This window comes from Myotis daubentonii, chromosome 16 (genome assembly GCF_963259705.1).
Source record: "Myotis daubentonii chromosome 16, mMyoDau2.1, whole genome shotgun sequence".
NCBI classification, from domain to species: domain Eukaryota; kingdom Metazoa; phylum Chordata; class Mammalia; order Chiroptera; family Vespertilionidae; genus Myotis; species Myotis daubentonii.
The window spans coordinates 39,359,608-39,378,566 of NC_081855.1; the positions used below are offsets into that span (position 1 = coordinate 39,359,608).

The window sequence follows — 18,959 nt, forward strand, 5'->3', positions numbered from 1 at the left end:
TCTAAAGGTGAGAATTCTGAATTTCAGTATAGAACAACAATGCCTTAGAAAGGCTCATTGAGACACACTTGGGTTAGAGCTCTTTTAAATTGGGGAGCATGGGCCCTATCTGATGGCCACCCTCTGCACATTTTGCTGACTCCCCACGAAGCTCACTTCCAAAGTGAGGTGCAGTCTTTGGAAACCAGCCAGGTCTTTTGGCCGAGGCGAATGCTAACCCTCATTTTCCTCCTAAGCGTGGTGGCAGTTAATGACGGCTACTTGCAGAAGACAAAGGGGCTTTGGACCTGCAGCTCTCACTTGTAGGTTATGAGCTGGATATATCCACCTGCTCTGAGATTAACTCCATTATTAATCAGTGCCCATAAGGATTGGAAAGGAATGTGGGCATAGTTAACATGCTATCCAGACCCTTACCTCCCTTTTTATATATTTTGAGGGGTGAAGGTGACAGGAGTCTGTAATAAGAGATCTTGTTGAGATCTTGTGAGGCTGACCAGTCAACTGTTACGCTACTGGCTTGTGTTTTATTCTCCCAAAGATAAGCGCTGGTCTCTTGCCCCCTTTGTTAGCCCAGCAACTTGTGGTAATAACACACAGTACGTCTGATAACCCCCAAGCTCTACCTGCTGCTGTGGTGGAAACAGTGGTGGTGGTGGTGGTGCTGGCTGCTGTGGCTGTTGTTGCCAATGGGGTAAAGAGGAACCGCTGAACAGTACCATTTGGCATTGCAGCTTGCATCAGCTGCTGTCCTGGACCTGGAAGTATAGTCACCCCTTGAGGTATCAACTGCAACTGCCCAGTAGTTTGACCTTGTCCTTGAATTACTACTGTCAAACCTTGATTGCCACCCTATGGAAAAAACACACAATATGTAAATAGTATTTAAAGCATCAATCTGTAAGTTTTCCGTTTTAATGTTAAAAAGATACTATCCTATAATGAAAATATGTCTTTGAATGTCTACTGAATGGCAGCAGAAGGAATTCAGATAAGCTAAAATAAAAATATTTATTTAAAAAGACAGATGCTGCCTGGACAGAGTGGCTCACTTGGTTAAGTAGTTCCTGTGCAACGAAAGGTTGACGATTCAATTCCCAGTCAGGCAACATGCCTGGGTTGTGGTTCGATCCCTGGTTGGGGCACATACAGAAGACAATCGCTATTTCTCTCATGTTAATGCTTCTCTCTCTCTCTCTCTCTCTCTCTCTCTCTCTCTCTCTCTCTCTCTCTCTCTCTCTCTCTCCCCTCCTTCCCTCCCTCCAAGCAGACCAATCAGACAAAAACACTGATGCTGTTTATTGGAAAAACCATGAATTAACAATCTGAGTTTCAAATGGATAGCCAGAAGATTCTGGTCAAGGGCATGTATCTCAGTTGAAGGCTCGATCCCCAACCCCAGTCGGGGCGTGTGCCAGAGGCAACCAATCAATGTGTCTCTCTCACATCGATGTTTTCTCACTCTCCTTCTCTCTCTCTCCCTCCTTCCTCCCTGCTACTCTCTTTAAAAATCAATGGAAAAAATATCCTTGGGTGAGGATTAACCACAACAAAAATGGCAAGCTACTATTTCTTAAAATAAGTACATTTTTTAGTTACTGAAAGAAAGTACATTCTTTTAAACTTACAGGGATAAATATGATCATCTCTAAAGTTAAAATGAAGTCGCGTTACTTACGTGGCCCTGTGTTAACTGAGTGAGCTGAGCCATGGTAAGCTTCACCTGTCCTTGTTGAGGGCGAGGGGATGGTGAGGTTGAAGACTGCAGATTTGCACTGGATGTTCCTGAAGTTAACCCTTTCTGCCCAGGTGTTGAGGAAACTGCATTAGGCGCAGAGATTGCAGTGGAAACAGGCTGCCCTCTGATGATCTGAGTCACCACTTGTTGAGGAGTACCTAGGCAAATAGCAAAACATCACGAATACTTATATGTCCTTACCAGCACTTTTAATTGAAATAGTTCAACTGAATACTTCAGATGAATGTATTCTTTTCAGTTTCCAAAAAAGACTTATGGGATGCTGACAGCTCAAGCATGCATTCAGACATATACCCAAGTCCAAAGGATACAACTTGTCAGTGACCATGTTTTCAATCACATCACTGACAACCATTCTTCAGTTTCTGCTATCTATAGTGAAAAAACAATGAATATTCTTCCTGCATATCCAAAGCCAAAATGATAATAGGGAGGACAGAGAAAAATATGTAAGATATGCCATTTATAAGACTGTCTTTCCTTAGGAATATAACATTAAAAATAATTGAATATAAAAATAATTCATATGAATTTTAAACAAAAACATACAGAATCTAGAACATTATGGGTCAATTAATTAATAAGCTTTTCTTACAGCTATGTGCCAGGTAAGAAAAGCAGGAGGGGAAGGATCACTATATCCTTACTAACCCATACCTTGTTTTTTTTAAAAATATATTTTATTGATTTTTTACAGAGATGAAGGGAGAAGGATAGAGAGTTAGAAACAACGATGAGAGAAAGAAACATCAATCAGCTGCCTCCTGCACACTCTGGGTATGTGCCCGCAACCAAGGTATGTGCCCGCAACCAAGGTATATGCCCTTGGCCGGAATTGAACAAGGGACCCTTCAGTCCGCAGGCCGACGCTCTATCCACTGAGCCAAACCGGTCAGGGCCCATACCTTGTTTTATTGGGCTTTGCTTTAATGCACTTTACAGATGCTACCTTTTTTTAAAAAAGCAAACAGAAGGCAAGACCCTCCACCAGCAAAAAGATTACAACTTGCTTTATTGCAACATTTGTTTTATTGTGATGTCCTGGGACCAAACCCATAGTATCTCTGAGGTATGTAGTCAGACAAAGTACTCAGAAAATGCTACCATAGTTATTGTTCAGTAAAAAAATCTAAGCATGAATAAAGTTTAATTGGAATGGCTCTTCCAATCTTCTAACAACGTCCATTTCTTATTTAACTTGCTAAAACTGGAAGAAAAGGCAGGTGGGATTTTTGGACACAGTGGAGTAGTTGCTAAAAGTAATTATTTGGGAGCTAATTTTACATTTAGTGAATAATATCACGTTTTTGAAGTTTTTTTTTTTTTTAAATATATTTTATTGAGTTTTTACAGAGAGGAAAGGAGAGAGATAGTTAGAAACATCGATCAGCTGCCTCCTGCACACTCCCCACTGGGGATGCGCCCGCAACCAAGGCACATGCCCCTGACCGGAATCGAACCTGGGACCCTTCAGTCCGCAGGCCGACGCTCTATCCACTGAGCCAAACCGGTTTTGGCCGTTTTTGAAGTTTTATATTCACTTCCTTTCTTCCTTCCTTCTGTGAATGCATTATTTCTGTGTATTTTTCTTTTAAAGGCTGGTGTTCAATATAATGTATAAAATTGGATGTATTTTGACATTTAGAATACATACACACACTTAAAATAAATCCATGGTGAAATTCTTGCTTATCAATTTTAATGTGCTTCTAATTATTGCCTTAGAATAAACTCCCCCTCCCCCCCCAAAATTACTAGGTTCATAATAAGGACGTAGTAGTAAATTAAATTTTAGAAAGGTTGTATCAATCATACTCTCACCACAACTGAGTGCCCATTTTATTGAACAATGAAACTCCAGGATACCTGTATATAATTCTCTTTTAACTTTAAGTCTTATTTTAATAATATTTGCATTTTCTGCTTTCTAATTATATTAGTACTTTTATTTTACTTCCTCCATCCTGTTTTCATTTAAGATTTGTTTTAAATATTTTTCTAAGATTTAAGAATATGGGGTTTTTTTGTCTGTTTTGTTCACCAATATAATTCTATTACCTAGAGCAGTGGTTGGCAAACCGCAGCTTGAGAGCCGCATGCGGCTCTTTGGCCCCTTGAAGTGTGGCTCTTCCACAAAATACCATGCGTGGGCGCGCACGTCCAGTGTGATTGAAACTTCGTGGCCCATGCGCAGAAGTTTCGGACTGGGCAAGTCTATTTTGAAGTGTGGATGGGAGAGTAGGAAGGGGTCGACCTCAGCAAACGTACTTCAATCAGATTGAGGACATTTTTAGCAAAGGCCAGCTTAGGAGTACCCTAATTAAGTTAATAACAATGTACCTACCTATATAGTTTAAGTTTAAAAAAATTTGGCTCTCAAAAGAAATTTCAATCATTGTACTGTTGATATTTGGCTCTGTTGACTAATGAGTTTACCGACCACTGACCTAGAGTAAGTGTTCAAGCATTTGTTAAAGAATAAATTTGCCTCTGAATTCAGCTTTGGCAGCATAGCTTAGTTGATACTTGATAATCTGTTTGAAATTACACATTTGATGTTTCTTTAACTTAAAAGTTACTTACGAGAACACATATTTTTAAATTTACAAGTAAAGGTTATTACTATAATACTTAAATAGTAATTTTGAGTTTTATTACAAAGAATGTGGCCTATAAACATTCTACTTTTTAGAATTCATCAAGGTTTGACACATGACACATTATATGACCATTTTTATAGAAATTGTCCATAAATATTTAAAACCAACGTGTATTCCTGAAAGTACAGAAGTTGATACACAATCTGTTTCGGGTCTCCTATGCTTCTGTTAATCCCTCCTTGATTTCAAAAAATTTTTTTAAAACATTTCAGTGATAATCTTATTTAGTATATAAAGATCCAAGATTACACCTTCATTGCAACCTTTATACTTAAGCCAATAGGAAATGACCCTCTTTTCCCTATGTAGTCTTTTAAAAAACAGTGAATTCTACTCTGTCCAATATTAGTTAGACTATCCTTGTCTTCCTCACTGGTCCTCTATTTCTTTGTCCATCCTTAACATTTTGTGTGTAACTTAATTTTACTCATGTTTCTCAAAAATGTACAGTTGGATTTTTTTTCACTCAGTCTTTATTTTTTTAAATATATTTTTATTGGCTTTAGAGAGGAAGGGAGAGGGAGAGAGAGAGAGAGAAACATGAATGATGAGAGGGAATCATTGATCGGCTACCTCTTGTGTGTCCCACACTGGGGATTGAGCTTGCAACCTGGGCATGTGCCCTGACCGAGAATCAAACCATGACCTCCTGGTTCACAGGTTGACGATCAACCACTGAGCCATGCCAGTCAGGCTTCACTCAGTCTTTAAATTCTTCAAATTTTAATATGGGAGCTTAAGCCTGTTCACATTAATGACGGGCTGGCACTACCTTTATAATCTTGCTTTACGCTTTCCATTTAAATGCTTCTTAGCTATTTTATTTTTCTTTTGTTTGTTAATCTTCACTCACCTGAGGATATTTTTCCATTGATTTTTAGGGAGAGTGGAAGAGAGGGAAAGACAGAGAAAAACATCGATGTGGGAGAGTCAGGGCCCAGGCCGGGGAGGAGCCTGCAAGCAAGGTATGTGTTCTTGACCGGAATCAAACCTGGAACCCTTTGGTCCACAGACCAACGATCTATCCCAGGGGTGCTCAAACTACGGCCCGTGGGCCACATGCAAATACAAATATTGTATTTGTTCCTGTTTTGTTTTTTTACTTCAAAATAAGATATGTGCAGTGTGCATAGGAATTTGTTCATAGTTTTTTTTAAACTATAGTCCGGCCCTCCAACGGTCTGAGGGACAGTGAACTGGCCCCCTGTTTAAAAAATTTGAGGACCCATGATATATCCACTGAGCCAAACTGGCTAGGGCTGTGGTTGGCAAAATGCGGCTCGCGAACCACATGCGGCTTTTTGGCCCCTTGAGTGTAGGCTCTTCCTAAGCCTTAGGAGTACCCTAATTAAGTTAATAACAATGTACCTACCTATATAGTTTAAGTTTAAAAAATTTGGCTCTCAAAAGAAATTTCAATCGTTGTGCTGTTGATATTTGGCTCTGTTGACTAATGAGTTTGCCGACCACTGGGCTAGGGCATTAGCTGTTTTCTTGATTTTATCTCCATCTTTTGACATACAGACAGTGTTTTCTGTGCTCATTCTCTGCTCCAATATTTTAATGTATATAAGATGTCCCCCAAAATGTATACACACAACTTTGAATAATTATAAAGGCAGTGTTTATTAAAATACGTTTCATTTTCAAAACTGAGTTAGCAATTGCTTAAGTGTGTATACATTTTTTGGGATACCCTATATATTCTATTTATTAGAAATTTAAAAACATTTTTAATAAGCATATTTGGGTCTATTTTGCAATGCCAAAAATGAAATATCTATAAATGCATACTATGATATATTAGAAATTTAGTATGCTTTGAAGTCTTAATTCAAATTTGTATTTTCTAGTATAAAGAGCACCAAATACAGATCATTAAAGATTTAATGGACTGATTATTTAGAAGTAAAATGGTAATACTGCAAGGATGAGTACCTGGCTGTACCACAACAGGTGTTCGAATAATTGTCTTTCCTAGTGTTGACTGTTGGAGTGGTGTTCTAATCACCGTCATACCAGGGCGGATCTGAGGCCCTGTGATTACCTATAAATGACACAAAAGACAATAAGTTAAAATGTCCTTAAAAGACAAAAGCATGATGGACTTAGAACACAGATCTTTAAATACTGTCTATTAATAAACAAATCTATAGAAATGACAGAGGCTCTTGGATACCACATTTTAAATTATACTAAGCATCAGAATAAAGATGGAATTTTGAGGGCAGAAAACTGAATTCAAATGAGATCAGATGAAATTCCTTGTCATTAATATCAAGAACAGGCCAACGGCTAAAAGGACGGAACAAGAAGACCCAGTGAAGTTCTAATCCATAACCACCATAGTTGCTCACAGAAAAAATTTGCATTCTATTTTCCCTGAGCTCCAATCCCTATCTGTAATCCAGGGAATATAAGAGTATAATCACAAACCAAATGTTCTTTTATAGTTTTAAAGGAGAGAGCACAGAGCATGTTATTTTCAGTTTTATAGCTAGAATCAGAACATTTTCAAGTCCGCAAAAATTCAAACCTTTTCCATGTTACTAGTGCCAAAGAAATGATGTCTCTAACACGTGTGCATAACAGCTGATTACAAACTAGTTAGTGTGCTGTAGATTGTATTTTTCATTCTGTTTCCTAGCTGCATAGCAAGTTTCCTTTGTTCTGGCCCACTGCTGACGAATATTTTATATATGGTCTAGGACAGCCTTGGGCAAACTACGGCCCACGGGCCAGATCCGGCCCGTTTGAAATGAATAAAACTAAAAAAAAAAAAAAAAAAAAAGACCGTACCCTTTTATGTAGTGATGTTTACTTTGAATTTATATTAGTTCACACAAACACTCCATCCATGCTTTTGTTCCGGCCCTCTGGTCCAGTTTAAGAACCCATTGTGGCCCTCGAGTCAAAAAGTTTGCCCACCCCTGGTCCAGGACTTCTTTATAAAATCCTAGAAAGCAATTCTTATGATTCATAAACAATTCTAACATACTATTAGGTATATGTTAAATATAAAGCTTGTGATGTATCATTTTTACTTAGAAAGATAACCAATTTTTTTAAAATCAGTACTTTGTCACAGGTTAAATAAAAGGTAGAGAAAAATTAGAAGCTGGATTAATTGTGGAAAATTCCATTATAAAAACCTGATGTCAGTAATATTTCAAAGCAAGATAGAGAATTCTTACTTGTGAAGTGCTTGTGGTTCCTCCAGAGGCTGTGGTATTGGGCCTAATTGTGACTGTTGCTGTCCTGGGCTGGAATGAAGTAAAGGTTTGCTGACTTGTACCTGTACTTGATGGAATGATACCCAGGACTTTTTGCTGTACTTGAACAACGCCTTAAAAAAAGATAAAGTAATTAAAAAGTGCCCCTTTAACAAAAAGCATCAGCTGTTGCTCAGTTTCTGGGGAGAAACTATGTGTGGTAGGATTTTACAGTGGGCTACACAGAATGTGAGATCCGAGGACTGAAATCAGTGAAAAGGAAATGAAAAATGATGGCGACGGTATGATCTGGCAAATGTGAATTAAAACTCTTCACATTTCCCTTACCTCCTTGTGTTGCTGGCACATTTACAGCGACAATCTTGCTGTTTGCAGGAAGTGGCAGTTTGGTAATTACTTTTCCTGCCATAGTGACTGGATTGCCTGTAATTTGGAACGTCTGACCTGTGCTGGCAATGGTTGTAGCAGATGTGGCAGCTGTACTGGTGGCTAATAGGGTATAAGACATTTAATAAGCTTTACATTTAAAATAACCAGCAACGTAGTGACTTCTAGGAAGGGCACCAATGCATGAACTGTGGTTCATTTTGTATTAAAAAAAATATATATTCCTCTCCACTCAGAGTGAACTATGTAAATGTTGAAAGTGAAATAATGTAAGAGAGGAGTTTTGCTAATGTAATATTATGGATACTATCTGTATCAAACTAACGCTACAGCTTGTTTGCTCAATCTGCTGCAGAAGAAAAATAATTTCTAAAGAAATGTTTTATTTCAGTAGGTAATTGATTGCAATTCTTTTTCTTGAATGAAAGCAATCTTTTATTTAATCGCAGTTGTGTACCTGAATTTGACTGGCCTTGCTTAACCCATGTAGCAAAGGTCTGATGGAAGTTCTTGTTCTGCTGGAATGTTACTGTAGCTGGAGATCCAACTTTAGTGGTTAGTACCATTTTAGTTCCAGATGTAACTGAACCACTTAAGGGGGCCACCATAACTTTCTGTGCTGGAGAGACGGTACTAGTCGTATTGTTTGTTGGGGAAGTTGTGGAAGCTGAAATTACTGTAGGCTTCTGCTGTTCCAACCGTTTCTAGAAAAGTCAGGGAGAAAAAACATGAACCAAAATAGTTCTAAGTAAAAACAATACTATTCTGCAAGAAGTTCACCTATAATTTCTCCCAATCTAAGAAACTGTACCATATTTCAAAAATATTTTACTTTTGAAAATATGCCCATATAAATTTATCTGGAATTTAATTCCTTGATGAAAATATTTTTATGACTCTAAGTCACAAATATTTTATTAAAAGTAGTTTTTCATAACAAAAAATTAAACACTATCAATTTTTTTCATCTTATACAAATATCCAAGCTTTCAGAGTGAAGATAATAGAGACATGAGTAATTTTACCAGACATAGAAATGCTGCTCAGCAGTGGTTATTTAGAGAGGATAACAAATAATACTAAGTATAAAAGGTTTCTGGTTTACCATAATGTTAATTTATCCAATCATAAAAAAACATGTCAATGTTCAAACATCACTATTCACAAGGACAAACCTGCAATTAAGCAAGCTAAAAATTATAAATCAATTTGTCTAGATTATTTTTGAATTCAAAAATACTTTAGACTATTTTATATGGAGTGGTATAATCTGATCTTTCAGATATTAGTCATTAAAGACAATCTGTGTACATTTTATCACAGATTGATGACATTTCCTGACAGCTTACAAACTTGAAGGTGGTAAGCTTACACATATAAAATAACTAGCCCTAATTGGTTTGACTCAGTGGATAGAGAGTTGGCCTGCGGACCGAAAGGTCCCAGGTTCGATTCCAGCTAATGGCATGTACCTTGGTTGCAGGCACATCCCCAGTAGGAGGTGTGCAGGAGGCAGCTGATTGATGTTTCTCTCTCATCAATGTTTCTAACTCTCTATCCCTCTGCCTTCCTCTCTGTGAAAAATCAGTAAAATATATATTAAAAATAAAACAAACAAACAAAAACACTAGTGGCCCGGTGCACGGATTCATGCACTGGTGGGGTCCCTTGGCCTGGCCTACAGGGATCGGGTCGAAACTGGCTCTCCCACATCCCCCAAGGGGTCCTGGATTGCGAGAGTGTGCAGGCCAGGCTGAGGGAACTCACTGATACATGATCGGGGTGGGGAGGGACCACAGGAGGGCTCCAAGGCATGTCCGGCCTATCTCGCCCAGACCTGATCGGCTGGACCCCAGCAGCAAGCCAACCTACTGGTCAGAGCATCTGCCTCCTGATGGTCAGTGTGCATCATAGTGACTGGTCGAATGAACAGCCAGACACTTAGCATATTAGGCTTTTACTATATAGAATAGGTGGCATGGATTACAAACCTGGCGGTGGATACTGTACCTTCATTAAATGCTCAGACCAACTCAATAACGTTGCTGGTATTGTGATTTAAAGATGAGTAAACTGAGACTCAGAGAGGTTGTGAAACTGGCTCAAGGCCAGAGCTAGTTAATGGTAGTGCTGAGATCCAATTCGCAACTATCTCCTGCCATTGGAAACCACTCACCAATGACATCACACGCACTCTCCTTAGGACTACATCCTTTATGCCTGAATATAATGTATTTCACATAATTTCATCAGAAGAAAAGGAGTTTTAGTTTTGGATATTTAGACATATCATCTGATTGAATCAATTAAAAAAGGAGGCAGAAAAGACTAAACACATATCTAGAAATTACTTCCTGAGGCTAAATCTTCAAAATTAACTATGTTCACTATCTTTGTAAATAAGGATGTTAAAGAAATTTTAAGAATAAATCATTAAGGTTACATTGTGGAGATGATAAGACATACATAAAATGAAGAAGAAAAAAAACACACAAAAAACCCACAAACAAAACAAAACAACCAGCCAATTTTTCTATGAATGAACAGAATCCAAAAGTGCTGTTATCTCAAACTTTGATGTAAGTGAAGATAATGACCTACACTAAACTGATATAAAAGATACCTAAGAATTTGAAAAAATGTTTTATAAAATGTGAGAGGGAAAAGGTAGTTTGGAATAAAGAGCTAGCTTATATAAAATATAATTATTTTAAGTTATATGTAACTTAAGTTAATGATATTATAAATAGACATGTATCTATTTCATTTGCATCTTTAAAGCTTATATATTCAAGTTTACTAAAACATTTTATAGTATCTCCTTAATAGAAAAAAGAGGCAATCATTTTTATTTTGGTCCCTAATATTCAGACAATGGTTTCTTACCATTTCCATAGTTTTATGGTCATCAATTACAAGAAACTCAGAATTTTAGTACAATTTGTTTTTCATAGAATAAAGAGATGTTATAGATTGAATTCTGTTGGAAAAAAATTCCTTTAGAAACTATCCATGCCAAAACCGGTTTGGCTCAGTGGATAGAGCATCGGCCTGCGGACTGAAAGGTCTCAGGTTCGATTCCGGTCAAGGGCATGTACCTGGGTTGTGGGCACGTCCCCAGTGGGAGATGTGCAGGAGGCAGCTGATCGATGTTTCTCTCTCATCGATGTTTCGAACTCTCTATCTCTCTCCCTTCGTTTCTGTAAAAAATCAATAAAATATATGAAAAAAAAAAGAAAGAAACTATCCACTAAATTATAAAGATAATAAATAAATCTTATTTCAAACATTGTACTCCAAATATGTATACTTTTTGCAAAACTACTGCTTGATGTAGCCACAGAGCTACTTTAAAGTAATGAAATTAAGATACATTTGAGATACCCTTAAAAAAATAAAGCTATATAAATATATCATTACTGTGCTTTCAGTATGCATGAAATTGGCTAAAAATGTCAATTCATTGCCAGGTGGGACTGGTACCAACTCCCCCACCTGCTGGGCAGCCAATCGCTGCTGTTTGAGGTGAGCCTCCATTTGGGCCTTGAAGTCCTGTGCCTTCTTCTGTTCACTAACCTTAGCTTGTTGCTCAGCTGCTTGTGCCTTTTCTTTCTCCACTCTGCAGGAAAAGAAGAGAACTTATCAGGAGCTACCTTATTAGGCACCTGGCATCTAATAGTAAGTGAAATCTGGTTGACTTTTACATCATAAAGAGGTATCAAATTATTTTGATTTAAAAATAACACACTTAAATTAAGATAATTGGAAACTCACAAGTAAATAAAAATTAAAACCAGGATCTTAATAAATTATATACTGCTAGTACTTGAAATCAAAAGGTAGAGTAACATCAGGACACATTGAATAAACTATTAAGGGGGTAATTCTTTAATTATGAAGTGATAAAATCTTCAAATATCTGATACCATATTAGCCATTTCCTTACCTCTCAGCAAACGCCCTGATCTCCCATAATTCCAGCTCTTCCTCTGCTACCCAAGTTTCAATAATAACAGGGCCAGTTTGCTTGGGCGTTTCTGGTCTCTTCGGCCGTAATGCACTTGATCGAAGGCCTTTCCTCTGGGGTGTAGGTGTTTCTTTGGAAAAGAAATCAGAGTATTTTTAAGCATTATAGCTCCTAAAATTATAGTACTTCTGGCATCTCCTCTTATACATCATGAAAAGCAGGGATTGGCAAACTTTTTCTTAAAAAGCCAGATGGTAAGTACTATGTGGACCAGATGGTCTCTGCTACAACTTCTTAACTCTGACTTTGTATCACAAAAGGAGCCAAAGTAAGTAAGTATGGCTGTGTTCCAATCAAACCTTATTAACAACAGCAGGTGGTTAAGGCTCACGGGCTATGGTTTGCTGGCCCCAGATACAAAGGCGATGAACCTTTCCACAGCTTGTTCCCTCTGCCTGGAACACTATTCTAGGCAGAGGGAACCCACCCCTCCCTGGACCGATGCATATTTATCCTTCAGAACCCAACATGGATACAACTTCCTTCAAGAAGCACAGCACATTCTTCCCACAGTTGGGCTGGGTGTCCTTACCATGTACAACTCTGGTAATCTGTATTTCCCTATTCAGGCACTGAAAAGGGGGACTTGAGAGTTATCAACATAACAAAGAGATCTGAAAACAATTAAGAATAAGTCAGCCGAGACCGGTTTGGCTCAGTGGGTAGAGTGTCGGCCTGCGGGCTGAGGGGGTCCCAGGTTCGGTTCCGGTCAGGGGCATGTGCCTGGGTTGCGGGCACGTCCCCAGTGGGAGATGTGCAGGAGGCAGCTGATCGATGTTTCTCTCTCATCAATGTTTCTGACTCTCTATCTCTCTCCCTTCCTCTCTGTAAAAATCAATAAAATATATTAAAAAAAAAAAAAGAGTAAGTCAAATATCCTAATAAAATTTTCAAAATAAAAAGTAGGGAGAGATAAGCATTGAACCTTCCCATGTTTAGGAAACAAGAAGCAGTAGAATCAAAGGAAAGCAGCATAAGGAAACCGAAACAGCAGTAGGGCCTGGGCTGTACTAAGTGATATAAGTAAAAAAAAAGTGAGTTAAGGAGATTGCAGTGGTTTGCATTGAAGGCTGTTGGGTAAAGACTAAAGACTGGTCAGGAATACCTTCTTCTATCTGTGTCTCTGCCTATCATTTGCACTGTCCCAGGACAACATTTTTAATTATACTAATATTTCATATCTACTAGGACAGGGACCCCCTCATCAGTGTTGTTTTCAAAAGGCTCATTTTTTTTCAGTCATTTATTCTCCAGGATGAACTTCTGAGTTAATTCAATTAATATTCAAAAATTAAATTTATACATTTGGGGAAAACTAACTTATAAAATAGTATGTTTCTAAGAACAGCATTTTCCTTTTATTAATATTTTAGTAAGTTTTTTCATAAATATTTTATGCACATATAAGATAAAATTATTGATTTTTGTCTATATATTTTGAATCTGGACACTTTACTGAGCTCTTTTTAGTGTTCATAGTTTTGGTCCTCAAGTATATTATGACACTAATATAACTATTCTTTGCTTCCTTGAGAATAGGAGCTGGATCTCATTCTTCTACGTATTTACCATCCAGTGCCTATCATGTGGGCTCTCTATAAATGTTTCCTGAGTACTCCTTAGCCTCTCAGATTATTTCTACCCTGAACAAGGAAGTATTTTATAGTATCTTTAATCCTTGAGTCAACAAATCTTCAATGACCACTTATAGGTCAGTTGCTGCAGCAGGTACTGGGACTACAGCAAACCAGGTAGACTTGGTGGTTACCCTCTTGGAGCATGTAATCCGGTGTCAATCACTGTTCCACATTTTAATTATAAGAGGTATTATTATAGCTCTTTGTACTCTTCCTAATCTTGGCACACTACCTATGGGCATCAACATGTGCCTAGTGGAATTTTACTGTGTTTACTACTTAAATACAATTTTTAAAATTTAATAGTTTGTAATAAAAAATAGTATCTTTCAAAAGTTGAATAAAGAGTTAAAGAAACAATTATAATGATACTTCAATTCATAAAAAATGTGGCTAACAGGTCAATAATGAAAGAACAGAATTATTTCTATTCCTTACCTTTTGGTGCTTCTGGAACTCCAATGGGACAAATTATTTTCCTGATACAGTATTCAGAACGAATGCCATAAGGACCAACATCTCGTCTCTTAATTATTTCTGTTGTTGTGATTTCAGTTTCAGATGTTTCTACGGTGATTTAATTCACAAGTATTAATAAGCAACTAAAATATTCAGGTACAGCATCTGCTGCTTTAAAAGAAACACACGAAACAAACTTTTGGAAGCATTTTATTAACGATCAAAAGAAATATTTGAAAATTTCTAAACTGAGCAAAATGCTGTTTGGGGCAGCTTAGTTCCTGGTGGCCAAACTCATCCAAAATAATAATAACACTAGGAGAGAAGCAGCAAGCATAGAGTTTGAGCTGTCCCAGTTTAAATGATTTCTACTCTATAACAGCAATTTTTAATTTTTTTTATCTCATGGTACATAAACTCATTACTAAAATTCTGCAGCACACCAAAAAAATATATTATGTTTGTTTTACCAATCTAACAACAGCAAACATAGGTATAATTTGATTCATTCACACTGATGGCTTTTGCTGTGTTTTCTGTTAATTGTTTAATTTGACAATCTAAGGGAAAGGAGTCAGTCCCCCTGACTACATAGTCAGGTATTGCATGTTTTAAAAATTCCTGTGGCTCACCAGTATGCCTCAGCATACTGGCTGAAAACCACTGCTCTATAATAATAAATCTCTTTTAAAAATTCAGACTGGTTCATATATAAGTGGCTCACCTTATAATTTGAAACCTCCTTCCCTACCCCCAGGATTTTCTAGCATGTGCTGACAAACTTTAGCAAAGCTGTATTTTTAAAACATAAGCATTGTATTTTAATAAGTATCAGATATACTTAAAATTAAGCAAACTGTCAAGTGATTTTCTCTTTAAGCTTAAACTAGAAAATCAAAAACCCTTACCTGTGCGTGTGGTCCCTCCTCCTGGAGGAGCCTTGGCTGCCATGTCATCCCATCTCAGACTTGCCCACAGTAAGCGTAACATGAGGCTCACTCCAGCTAAGGACTTTACAGTCTGGAGTCTATACCTGAAAGAAAAACCCAAGAAGTACCATATATATGTTCACACACACACACTCTCTATTAAACTGAAGGACTATTTCTTGTCCTCATTCAATATTTATAATATGGCTTTTTAAGCACTTTGGCCATTATATATCCCGTAATAAGAAATGTTTTTGTTCCTAGGTATAACATGCATCTAACAACTTAAAAAGGGTCAGCAGTCACTTCAAATGACATAAATCTGTGCAAAAAGCATGCTTCACTGTATGATAGATACAGCAACAATTTATGAAGATCTTATCAATTTAGCCTAATCTCAAAATAAGTTTTAGAAAATTATGAAGGAGAGCAAATATAGAGAATTAAATTTTGAACTCACAAAATTTTCCAAATAAGACAGAAAATTTTGTGTTCAAGTGGTGGCTCTGCAAAACATGAACTCCTGGATGATGAATACTGCTAACACTAATAACACTTTAACATTAGTATAGTTTTGGAATCTTAATATAATGAAGAATAAAAAAGGACAATATTGTATTAGTTACTAATCAGGAGATAACCTGTTGTTTTTTTCCTAAAAAAACAAAACAAAACACATTTCAAAACAAATTTACAATTGTAATGAATATCATATTTTAAAATGGAATTAACCATAAAACATTTTAAAGCAGGCCTAGGCTGTCAATTCTCTGTTAGTAATCTTTGAGTAATTAAATACTTTGTTGACATTTCTACACACTAAATGAATACACTGATTGATTGCAGTGTAGAGAAAACTTACACAATTTAAATAATTTCCTCCTCTTCCAGAGGTAGACAGTAAATCTTAGACAGTTCGGAAGGCAATGCTTTCTATTCTTAATGTTAAATTGGAAAAGTGAACGATGTGAGAAAGGGAAAGCTCGAGCCAAAAAGTTGCTACAACTTAATTTCCTATCTCCACCTGTGACACCATTATTTTATTCGTTGTGTTATCACCCTGTGAATCCTCTGACCTGCACAAAAGAATTCTTTAATTAGTGAGCAAATGTTAACTAGCGCAGAGATATCCTAGGAGGGAGGAAGTGTGTGTCACTTTTAGAACACATCCTATAGGAACTCTGGACTCACTCTTTGAAAAGAGAAGTGTTTTCTCATGCTCTTTCTCCTGCCTCTAATCCAGTAGTTCTCAACTTCCTGGCCCTTTAAATACAGTTCCTCATGTTGTGACCCAACCATAAAATTATTTTCGTTGCTACTTCATAACTGTAATGTTGCTACTGTTATGAGTCGTAATGTAAATATCTGATATGCAGGATGGTCTTAGGCAACCCCTGTGAAAGGGTCGTTCAACCTCCAAAGGGGTCGCGACCCACAGGTTAAGAACCGCTGCTCTAATCTCTCTCTACAAACAACTTTAAAGCATCTCTATTTTACAATGGAAATGACATCAGGTGGGGAAAATATCTCATGCATTATCAGCCTGTTCATTCATTTATTCATTCAAAAAAATAAATCTGATTGCCTTCTATGTGTAAGTGAAAGGAGCTGGGGACACATTAATGAATTATAATCTGTTGATGTGTCCCCAGGCGCTGTAACAAAGGAAAGCACAGGTGGTGGTGGGGGAGGAGGGAGCATCCGATTTGGCTCAGGGTTGTGGATCAGAGCTTTGTTTGTGACTCTGAAATGAAAAGGATATGGCAGGCAAGGGGCACACATATGCATGGGGGGAAATGTAAAAAAGCACACACTTCTTCCCCAAAACCCTATCTGGTGTGCTATGGCTGGCAGGAAGGGGTGTAGATGTGCATCACGAGATGATGCCGGCATGAGAGAGAAAGGCAGAGCCAGAATGTGCTGCACCAAGTGGAAGGATTAAGGCAGAGACTCAAAGGCAATCTATAGTAAGGCCTCTGAAATTTATCCAGTATTGGGTGGGTTGCAAAGGAAAGTACTTCTCATAGATGAGATGGACAGGGGACAAACACTTTCTCCTCTCAGCCCTGCAGCAGTTAACCAGTCCCCTATATATGTTTACTAAGTTCAATCAGAATATTCACAGGATAGACCTGCATTTTAGAGGGTCCATCTGGCAGCACTGTGGAGACAACTACTGGTTCAAAGTGATAATAAAACATGGAATCAGGGCCTGGGGAAAAGAGAGGAAGGAATGGACAGTGGAGGGAAAAAGAAGCCCTAATGAGTAGATGAGACAAATTTCACTTATTCAATATGGCTCAGCCTTAACATTAATCAAGATTGAACATGCACCTTTGGCATTCTCATCTCCTACTCTAACCATCAGAAATATTTTATTCAAGTGTAAGTATAAAAATGCATTTCACATGCATGTTTTTTATAGCTATATGTTTTCAAAAAAAAAACAACAACCTGCATTCTAAAGTAATAAATAATTTACATATTCACCCATGCCTGTTAGACAGAAGGGATTATGTTTCTTTCAACTTTAGCAAATTAAGATGTTAGCATATATTTTGAAGGCAGTATCTGTTTAAAATGTACAGGAAGGTATTTCCTTCCATTTAAAAATGAGGAATTAACTAAACAGATACAAACTGTGCCCAGAGTGCATATTAAAACATAACAATACAACGCTCCTGAAACCCAGCCGTGCAAAAAAGGGCCCTGGGCAACACTCGAGCAGAACTGGTCCAAAGAAAATGCTTCCCAGTTGAGCCTACCTTCCATTTCATAATAGAAAAAGGCAGAAAGATCAGCCTCCACCACTGCCAGGTCATTGTAATTAAAGTATTTGTACACAGTAACTTTTCCAGTGGGAAAGAAGTTACCTGCAGGACAGTCAAGGATACACTTTGGGACCGCTCTCAATGAAGAAAGCAGAAAAGTGCAGAGTAATCCTACAAATCCATGAACTGTAATGAAGAGTTCCTTGATTCCCTGCAGGATTCTGCAAATCCTTCATTGCAGGCCCTGCAGAGAAATTGTACTTTTCAGCTGTCTCTATTGAATGTGTAATGGAGTGATATTTTAATTCAAATCAAAAGATGAGTTATAAAAACTTGGTCAAACCAACTATGTCTGATCATATTAATAAGTTAATTCCTTTATAAAGGGTATTCATTTACACTCTTTTTTTGGTCTTTTATAGCTACTGTCATATAGAGGAAACTAAAAAAAAAACATGATTTTTAACTTTAAGAAACTGGGACCTATTAAAGATACACAGAAATGAAGCCTGCTCAGTAACTTGCAGAAGTAATCAATTTCAGGATCCTAACAAAAGGTAACTGCAAATCTGAGATCCTTCCTAATTTCTGAGTATGTCCCATAGAACTCTTGTTGTTTATGTTCCATCCTTTTCCACTGTAAGGGTATACAGGAAAAAAGACAAGGACATGAAAAAGGACAAAGCAAGGATAAATATGTGAAATGCGATATAGCAGATAAAGTACTGGGCTAGGACTTAGGAAAACCAGGCACTATTTCTAATTTGGTCCCTCTGTGGGCAGAGGCAAATTATGATCTATAATAATAAAAGTGTAATATGCTAATTAGCTGGGACGAAACCTCGGCTGCAAGGGAGGGATCCAGGCAGCCTCCGGCAGCTGCGAGGGAGGATTGAGGCAGCTACAGCTTCGAAGGCCTCCTCTTGCACGAATTTCGTGCATCGGGCCTCTAGTACACACATAAAAGTAAGATCCTTTTCGAAAATAAAACTTTATGATCTCACACTACATACTTATGACTCATCCCCAAAGCTTATTTCTGGGCTTAAAAAAAATCCCTAAGCAATCTCAGAGACTACCTTTATTTACATAAATAA

At 37.5% G+C, this 18,959-nt stretch overlaps 1 protein-coding gene across 17 annotated transcripts in view; it reads right to left on the reverse strand.

The window, feature by feature from the left end:
- Positions 1-18,959, reverse strand: part of BPTF (bromodomain PHD finger transcription factor) — a 117,525-nt gene that overhangs the window by 26,959 nt on the left and 71,607 nt on the right. For 10 of the 17 annotated variants that reach the window (XM_059670016.1, XM_059670023.1, XM_059670020.1 and 7 more), the window contains 10 exons: positions 15,071-15,195; positions 14,142-14,270; positions 11,986-12,136; positions 11,535-11,658; positions 8,497-8,743; positions 7,980-8,141; positions 7,614-7,765; positions 6,358-6,466; positions 1,679-1,896; positions 627-852 (listed from right to left, as the gene is read on the reverse strand). In XM_059670016.1, coding sequence (XP_059525999.1) covers positions 627-852; positions 1,679-1,896; positions 6,358-6,466; positions 7,614-7,765; positions 7,980-8,141; positions 8,497-8,743; positions 11,535-11,658; positions 11,986-12,136; positions 14,142-14,270; positions 15,071-15,195 — 1,643 coding nt within the window. The remainder of the gene's footprint in view (positions 1-626; positions 853-1,678; positions 1,897-6,357; positions 6,467-7,613; positions 7,766-7,979; positions 8,142-8,496; positions 8,744-11,534; positions 11,659-11,985; positions 12,137-14,141; positions 14,271-15,070; positions 15,196-18,959) is intronic. The other 7 variants (XM_059670022.1, XM_059670026.1, XM_059670027.1 and 4 more) reach the window with 3 other exon arrangements.